This window comes from Manacus vitellinus, unplaced genomic scaffold (assembly GCF_001715985.3).
Source record: "Manacus vitellinus isolate BGI_N305 unplaced genomic scaffold, ASM171598v3 scaffold_24_pilon, whole genome shotgun sequence".
Taxonomy (NCBI): Eukaryota; Metazoa; Chordata; class Aves; order Passeriformes; family Pipridae; genus Manacus; species Manacus vitellinus.
The window spans coordinates 9544642-9553717 of NW_021939798.1; the positions used below are offsets into that span (position 1 = coordinate 9544642).

At 47.9% G+C, this 9076-nt stretch overlaps 1 protein-coding gene across 1 annotated transcript; it reads right to left on the reverse strand.

The window, feature by feature from the left end:
• Positions 1-1078: 1078 nt before the first annotated feature.
• CACNG5 (calcium voltage-gated channel auxiliary subunit gamma 5) lies at positions 1079-6076 on the reverse strand. The gene is made up of 5 exons (XM_008921809.4): positions 5813-6076; positions 4838-4924; positions 3847-3987; positions 3074-3219; positions 1079-2667 (listed from the first exon to the last, which is right to left on the reverse strand). Exons 1-5 carry the CDS (start codon positions 6018-6020, stop codon positions 2410-2412), a joined length of 840 nt encoding a protein of 279 aa, XP_008920057.1. The 5' UTR covers positions 6021-6076; the 3' UTR covers positions 1079-2409.
• Positions 6077-9076: the final 3000 nt, after the last annotated feature.

Genomic DNA, 9076 nt, shown 5'->3' on the forward strand with positions numbered 1-9076 from the left:
ACTTTGACAGATTGCTTTTGGCAGTCCTGTCCTTTTTGTGCTCACTGGGTGAATGTGTGAACTCCCAGGCTCACAAATGCAGCCACATGATGACAATCTCTCCAATGAATGAAAATAATTACTTTTCTAATTCGCCCCTAGACTCTGCTAAACCTTCTGGGGCCTCGGGGAAGGCATGAAGTTTTTTTTTTTTTAATTTCTTCTGCTTATGTAGGCAATCATTTTCATTTATAAAATGAATAATTCTCTATTTAATCAGTACCAAAGAAAATTCCACTCGGGGACAGGCACATCTCCTGATGCTGCATAGGATTAACCCACAAAATGACTCCATAGTGTGGGGGAAAATGGGACAGCCCTTGTGCCTCTGAGCATCAGCGACTTTGGGGATCCTGAAGATCTCCCTTCCAAGAAGGACTGAGAATATAAGATCCATCAAGGGTGAGATGCAAAGGCAACTGCCTTTGAGCCACCAGAAAACACTGGTGTCAAGCCCAGCAAACTAGATCAGGCTCTAGGAAATGCAAAATCATTGCTTCTGAACTCCAGTGCTTTCTTGGAGCCAAATTCACACAGAACATGGAGATCCTGATGGAAAACTGGTGGTTTATCTGGCTGAGGACCAGCAAGCTTTGCTGCTGGATGATGGGGCTGGATTGTACTTTAATGCTTGAACCAGCAGCAAAACCTGTCATGTAGCACTTCCAAACTGGTGTTTCAGTGAGAACACAGATGCTTGAGGGTAATAGAAAAACTGAGGGTAAATAGAACTGTGTCTACAAAATGATACCCTGGTTTTAAAACTTAGCAAATTAGGAGTCAGAGACATTATATATACACTAGATATATGTTACTTATCTGAAGGAACTGGAGAGAAATAATCTTGTTCAAGAGCTGTCTGGAAATACAGCTGCAATGAAGTCCTGTGGAATGGGCATTGGAATCCATACAAATAGTGGTGCTGCAGCAGGACTTGGCCCCTACTTTGGAGGAGTTTATAAATAATAACTATTAAACAGCAAATAATAAATATTAACATTAAATAATAACAACAAAGTGCAACATTCACTCCCCAGTGTGCTACAAATGAGATTAAAAGTGTGTATATTCTATTTCTTTTAATTACAGTACGACAAAAAACAAGCTCGAATATACCAAGAGTCCTCGGACGGTTTCGTTTTGCAGAAATGAAATTTTCCCCAGAGGTTGAAAATAACAAGAACAGAAATAAAGTTTGGACAAAGCTCTTTCTCTTGCACGGAGACAGGATGGGACTCACACAGGAGAGCACGAGGGAACACAGCCTGCTCCTTCCCTGCCCTGCTTTCCATCAGGGTGATGCTCTCCCCTGGCAGGTGGCTGAGGCCAAAATGCCAAAGCATGAGACGAAGTTTCAAAACTTAAAAATCTCAAAATAAGTTTCATACACACACACACAAAAAGCAGCTAAAATACCATTTTCTTGCCAAAATGAAATATAAGCCAACTACTTTGCTGCAGTGGACTTGTGCCATAAGTTTCAGCTGCATCACTTTACACTGGTTTGGGATCTTGCCTTTCACTGCAACAACTTCTGGCCATAATTCCCCCTAAATCCTACATCTAATGTTTCCTGTGGGAAGGGTTTAGGTTGTTTTCCACTCGATGCTGCACTGAAATTCTCCCATTTGCTCTTCAGATCTCCTGCCTATGGGATGGCAGAGGAAATTTGGGTGCTAGAGCCACCTCACCAGGGTGCCTCCAGTCTAATAGGGGATATTTAAGCAACAGTTTACAAGTGGCCATAGAGGAACAACCTGCTTGTGTCCAAGCTTGCTGAGGTATTGTCCAGAAGGATGGCTATTTCCCATTACAGCCTGGTTGGAAGTGATATCCAGCACTGAGAGATATCAATCAGTAAATATTCAATCAAGACAAAATTTCTATTTTTCGAATGCTGGTTATTTCTTGGAAAGTTACACCAATCTTTTATGCCTGCTGGCACTTAGGCCAGTAAATATATAATTAAATGATACAGTCAAATGCACAAACTTTTGCAGCCTACTTACCTACACCAAAAAAATACACCTTTTTTTTTTTTTCTTAGTTCTACTCTATTTTCTTTTTCCTGCTCTGGAGTCCAGCCCTGGATTTATCCCCCCAGGCAGAACTGCTGTTTGCTCAGCGGGACGAGCCGAGAGAAGAGGACTTTGGAGGGATCTTTAGTTACGTGGGGAGGAATAAAACAACCCCCCAAAAAAAAACCAAAGAAAGGAAAACATCCCAATTCTCTAGGTTACACTATTGGTTATATAACCGATCTCCCTGGTTATATTTACGCTCCTATAAATAGAGAAGTGGCCTCAAAGAGTGGCCTAAAAAAACGACAGACAGGAGTCGGGACGCGGCGACCATCGGGGACGTCGGGGCTCAGCACGGGGACGAGGACATCTGGTCGTAGTCGGGGCACTTGAGCAGGGCTGGGTAGTTACTGTTCATCTGCAGGGAGGCCTCGCTGGAGATGTCCGAGGGGCTCCGGCCCCGCGCCCACGCATCCGGGTGCAGGAACTGCCCCGAGTAGTCGGAGCAGTTGCTCAGGCGGGGCCGGTAGAAGCCGGGGTGGGGTCGGTAGATGTCCTCGGCCGTGTAGCGCTTCATGAACAGGTACACGGACATCACCCCGGCGCTCTGCGGGACAGAGACACGGCCTGACGCCCACCCTGCTCGTGGCTGCCTCCTCCACCATCCCCCAAATATAAATCGCCTTTTTTTCGCTCTGCTGCTGATGCACAAAGGCACCTGAGGGCTGTCACTTCACTGCCCTCTGCCTGGGATCCATGCACTAAATAATGCAGCACAACCACGTCTCCTGCTCTGCATTTCCTGCCTGGCATCAAATCGTCACCAAGTGCCCCATCAGCGCGCCAGGCTTGGGTCTGTCCCCACCCTGTCTCCCTTCACAGTATATTTTACCCCTCTGCCCTCACAGCCCCGCCTTAAACCCCACCCAGGTCCTCTTTTTTCCAACAGCCTCAGTGTGCCCACCCCTGAGAACGGGACACACTCGTTACAGGGATGTGAGAGCTGTGGGTACCTCTGTGAGAAGGAATGAGATGGCAGAGAAGGCAAAGGACCACCCGTATTTGTAGTTGAAGAACGTCTCCGAGTCCTTGGTCCTGTTGAGCATCTCGTCATTAATGCTGGAGATGTAGAGGACCAGCCCCACCACCAGCGACAGACCTGCAGAAGGACAGTGGGAAAGAGGGATGAAGTGCTGAAGAAACACCTTCCCTAAGACCTGACTTGTGGGGGAAAGTAAAAAACTGTGCTTGGAATAACTGGGGAAAGGAGCTGCCCTCCCTCCTGCTGCGCTAACCCAGGGCACTCCTCTCATTTCAGTCAAAGCATTACCTGCTCTGGCAAGTCTGTGTGCACTGGGGAGGAGGCAGCTGGCTCTGGTAGGAGCTGACTTCAAAGCTCAGCTGTCACAGCTATTTGTTTAACACTCACACAGCACCATGAATAAAACATTCCCTTTTCTCATGTAGAAACATCCCAACTGAGCAGTTTGAAGTTTCTGATCTCTCCTGTGACTGATGTGCCACGAGAAGCATCCTCTCCCCCAGCACCTGCTCCTGCACGTGGTGGAGACTTTCCCCCACACTTCCACAAATGAGTTTTGCAGTGGATGGTTTTTCATCCCACAAAAGCAGATCAGGCTGCAGGGCTGAGCTGCAGGGGAGCCCCTGTGGGTGATGACTCCATCAAGGAGCCACCACAGCGGGTCAGGAGAGCACCAGCAGCTACCAAAGCAAATGTGCTCCGTCCTCAAGAGTTGTCAGGAGAAAACCTGGTAGCAAAACTCACCCGACAGGATGAAGAAAATCCCCGAGACAAAGGCGAGGATGGTCCTGTGGGGCCGAATGTGGCCGATGTTGCTCAGGATGAAGCCAATGAACATGAAGAACAGGCTGACCAGAGGGAAGGGGGTGGCAGAGCGGATCATCTCTGTCAGGAGAGGAGCAGAGGGAAGGGAGAACAGGTTAATCCTCCCCATATAGTATGAGAAATGGGCTGGGTGAGATGGCTCCAGCCCTGCTGCTCTGACCATACTGTGTCTGGGGTTTCCCTCTTTGCTAATGCACTGAGTAAAAACACAGAATTACGGAATCATAGAACAATTTGGGTTGGAAGGGATCTTACGTTTCCTGCCAAGGTCAGGACACCTTCCACTATCCCAGGTTGCTCCAAGCCCCATCCAGCCTGGCCTTGAACACTCCCAGGGATGGGGCAGCCACAGCTTCTCTGGGCAACCTGTGCCAGGTCCTCACCACTATGGTGGTGATTCTGCCAATATCTGCATTTCTGAGGGTTTCTTTGTGAAGTGTTGCATGGGAAAAAACCATCAGAACCTGCATTTTTCTCTAGCTTCACCCCATAAGTGTTTGCAGAACAATCCTATTTATTAAATCCAAAATGACTGCAGAATTCATCGTGAGAGCTGTGACACTCCATCCTTAATTCATCCCACTATATAATGTGTAAAATTGACTGCTAGGGAATAAATACAGCTGCAAATTATGGAGAGGAGACTAAAAAGCCAAACACTTCGATAAACATTAGTGCTGAATAGCCAGTGACAGGAAATTATACAGCTTAGAGCCTCTGTGAGAACCCTGCCATTAGAAAGGGATGTCCCCAGAAGCTTAGGAGCACACTGGGTGATTCACATAGTCACAAAATGTAGTTGCATCTACAATTCGGAGTTTCTTTGGCAAAGACACAGAGGGGATTTCTTGGGGGAGTCACAAGTGACCCCTTGGAGCTTTGCAGGGTGAGACCCCCCAGAACCACTTACTCAGGACGTTGACTGTGGACTCAGACGTCAGCTGGATGTTCATGGGCATGACGTATTCGATGGTGAAGCACCGGCCACGCTCCTCACCTGCAGCAGACACAGGCCAAGTCACTCCTGCATTGTGCTTGTCTGTCTGGTTTTTTTGGGGGGGGAGAGCAGCTTTAAATTGAATTTCCGTGCATGCATAAAAACAAATTTGCTTTTTAGTGCTGCTCCATCTTGAGTGTCTGTGGTTGGGGTGGAAAAAAGACACCTCTTAAATACCATTTCCTTGTGTGCACAAACGTGAACCCCAAAGCCAAAGGCTTTAAAGTCACTCCAGGGGTGGTATCACAGCTCCTCAGGCCTCCCCTGACTTTTTCCAAGCAGCAGTTGAAACTTTGTGACATTTCAGGCTGGTCACTTTGAGATTCCCATTCCCTCAGGTTTTATTCAACTCTGCTCCCGCAGCCAAGCTGCTCCATCACACTTGGCAGGGACAGAGGGAATGGTCCAGCTGACCTGAATCTAAATTCTGCAGGGACCAAATGGAAAGTTTTGAGCTGCTGCCCAAGGCCACAGCACTGGGACGGGGGGGGGGGGGGCTGGCATGGCAGCATCAAACCCACCCAAAACCTGTGTTGAAAGGCACATTTATCCATCAGACTGTTAAAAGTTGGGCATGGGCCTGAGTTTGGACGCAAAGATGGACAGAGCTTCTAAAAATCCCATGTTTCCTGGCCGTTTCCCATGGGATGACACAGACAACAAACACTATAACTACATTAATATTTATCGATTTATATATGTATAAATAGACATAACATATATAGTTATATATCTGTTTATATGTTATAAGACATATAAACATATAAATATAAAACATATAAATATAAAACATACAAATATAAAACATATAAATATAAAACATATAAAACATATAAATATAAAACATATAAATAGCAGGGCATGTTTTTTTGGGGGGTGAGAACGTACCTGCCAGAAAGCAGACCCTCCAGAGCCCCGAGTGCAGCGACAGCTTGATCTCGGCCGTCTGGTTCTGGGGCTGGACGATGCCCTCCTCCAGGTAGAGCCAGTAGTCCGTGCTGACAGAGATGCCCAGGAGGCCGAGGCCGCAGACGGCGAACACGCTGCTGAGCAGGGTCAGCGCCCTCCTGCTGCAGGCGCTCATGCCCAACAGCATCGGGGGCTGGGGCGGGGAGAGCGGGCGGGTCCGGCAGCACGAGCCGGGGATGAAGGTGTCAAAGCTTTGCCCTGGATTGCCCTGGGGAGGATGAGCTGAAACGAGCCATTAAAACAATCACGGACAGATGGCAGAGTTTGAACCAGATGCCACCCGACCGCTGCCCCGCGCCGGCCCAGGGCTCGGGGGGTGCTGAGCGCCAGGGTGGGAGAGGCTCGGGATGGGCTGGGTGGGAGCAGCTCCTTGGCTCCTGTTTGATTTGCTGCAGGTGAATTCCTGCTTCTCCAGCCCAACCTGGCACTCATCTCCCCAAGGATGTGGCTCAACCCCAGTATCTCATCTACCCGCAGAGCCTTATCAAGTGCTCCCACGAGGGGAGGCAGCACGAGCTGTATCTCCTGGGCATAGGAGCCTGCTGAGGGTCATGGACACGGAGATAATGGATCAACAAAGGTGCTTACAGCTGCTGGACCAACCTCCCCTCCTGAGCAGCTCCCACCACCATCACACTCCCCCCAGTAATGCCACTTTTCCTCTTCCAGGGCACATTTATCCATCAGGGAATCAGGATGCTGATTTTGCAACGACTATGCTACGCTGAATGACATCATCAAACACCTTGAAGCAGAGTGCCATGACACAATAACTTGTCTTTCTTTGCTGTTTATTGTTCTTGCTGGATCAGAGCTGGGAGAGGCAGGGAAAGGAAGCAGAAAGCTGCAGCCAGGCCCTGGGTGAACATTAAAGGAAAAACTTTCCTCATCCCCATGTTGCTTATGTATTGAATCTTTTTTTTTCCTTTTTTTTTTTAATTTTATTGCATTCTTGCCAAGTCAGGGAATTTATTAGTTCTCATGGTGCCCTGCAGACTGATAAAATATCACCAGAAATCAGAGTTCTTCGTGCAGTGGAGGAAAAAGTGCAATTAATATGGGGGGCAAAAGCCACAACAATGAAAGATTAAAGGAATAAGAGCGAGAAGGAAAAAGATACACGCCAGAGATGGTCTTCTGGGGAGTGGGAAGGAGGCAGATAGTGCTATTGACTGCTTTTAGAAAGGCAGGATGAATCACACGTAAGTGCCGTGTCATGTATATTTTCCAAGGCACATTTTGCTGTTGTTCAGCACAGCAAACAATAAGGAAAGAAACATATAAACCCAGCTAGACAACAAAAGCTACCGGATTTAGCAGCAGGAAGCATATTCCTTGGACTGCCTTTAAAACTGCACCAGCCTTGCTTTGGCTCCATCAAGCCCGTGTTTGCCATCACGGTGCACGGCAGTGAATGGGCTCTTTGGAGAGAAATCCTGCTCCTGTTATCGCTGTGGTGAAGGTGGTGGGTTTAGGGATTAAATCAGGAGACAAAAATCCTGCCTGGACTGGGAGATGACAACTCGCTGTTCCGACACGGCCGGGTGAGCAGGCTGGAGGAGGGTGGTTTTTCCTACTGCCTCTGATGTAAACATATTAATACTTGCTTATAGTGACTCTCAGAGGTGCCAAAAGTCCTCACAGCTTGTACTTTTACACCCAAAGCCTTCCAAGGTAATGTTCTGCCACAGCTCCCCCATGGTTAATACAAGCAGACGATGCTGAGAGTGGTTTCTTGCTGCTTGGGTGCTCTCAGGGAACATCCAATATTCAATATCTTATCCTCTTGCAGTGCCCTTCCCCAGCACATCTGTCTCACAAAACCAGAGCACCGAGACCCACAACACCCTGTCCTGGGCAGGGCTTGCAGCAAATCTCATAGAAGATCAACATGAAGGAAACTTTTAGTTACTGTGGAGCCCAAAGAATGGCATTTACTGAGCAGATGCAATATCCAAGGCCTGTCTGCCCCTCCAGCTCACTGGGCAGCAATAAGAGAGAAAAGCTGCTGGAAGAATATAAAATCCTTGAGTGAAACAGAGAAAGGGAGAGAAAGACTTTAATTATTGCATCTGACCTCAAATCCAAAGCAGACAAGTACATCTTGGTAGGAAGCAGATGTACTTGCACCCTCAAGCGCTGCAACAGCCCTGACAATTCTCTTCCATATGAAATTATGGATTTGGCTCTTCCTACGTTCACACTGTGCCTCTCCCCAGAAGGTTCCAACCTACAGGAAGGGGATTGCTGTCTCCAGACAGCCCAGTTCACACTCCTGCAAGCTTTCCTTCCACCTTTGGCTTTGCTAACCAGCCTCATTTTTAATGTTCCTCTTTAATGTTTCCCTCAGCTCAAAAAAAGCAGGATGTGTTCCCAGGAGGAACATCTCCCTGCTAAGGGAGTGAGGAGCAAAGTACAGAGGAGATGATCAGACTTTCTTTTCTCTGAAGAATTAGGAGGCAGCAGCTAAAGAGGAAAGTGGTGGCTGTCAGGCAGAGCAGCACATCAGCTCTGCCATTTCCCAGGGAATATGCCATTTCCCATCTCTATAGATTCCCATTTGGTCCTGCAATCAACTATCCAAAACTCAGATCCTCTGGCTCATCCATTCATCTCCCTAACTCAGCCAGAGCCATATTTTCTAGTTGCTGCCTCAAAATGAACAGCATTTACTACAGGGTGTCTCATCCCTCTTGGCATTTTGGTGCCAAAATGGTAAAAGGAACTGGAATCTATTCTTGGCTCGTGTATCATCAACAACCATCCTCCCTGCACATTTCTCGTTAATAACGAGCCAAAAATCATAGTAGGGAGTATGTGAAGGTCCAGATAAAGCCACTCAGAGGGAAATAACTGAGTATTTCCTGCGATTTGTTGTCCATCAACATCAGACACTGGAAAATAGACCTGTTTGGTATCATTTACTGGTCTTTGGGGTGATGTGAGCAGCAGGGAGAGGGGTCGGGCGTCAGTCGCGCCTCTCAATTGCCTCATTCCCTTTCTCCCTCACACTCCAATTTCCATGTAATCAGGGAAGCATTAGAGACTGATCTCTGTTCCTGCCCTGCTGGCACAGAGGATGGAACCCAATGTGATGGGGGACAGGGGGCAGGGATGGTGCAGAGCATCTGCTCAAAACAAGCCTCCCCCCGTGTCCAGCACCTGGAGAATTAGCAGGGCTCC

What these genes read in the sequence shown, in the direction of transcription:
- CACNG5 (XM_008921809.4), bottom strand. Translation starts at nt 6,020, where the DNA reads ATGCTGTTGGGCATGAGCGCCTGCAGCAGGAGGGCGCTGACCCTGCTC. An exon ending in GAGGGTCTGCTTTCTGGCAG is followed by an intron (nt 4,925 to 5,812) that starts GTACGTTCTCAC and finishes TGTCTGCTGCAG; the next exon opens with GTGAGGAGCGTGGCCGGTGC. An exon ending in TCTCATTCCTTCTCACAGAG is followed by an intron (nt 2,668 to 3,073) that starts GTACCCACAGCT and finishes TCTGTCCCGCAG; the next exon opens with AGCGCCGGGGTGATGTCCGT.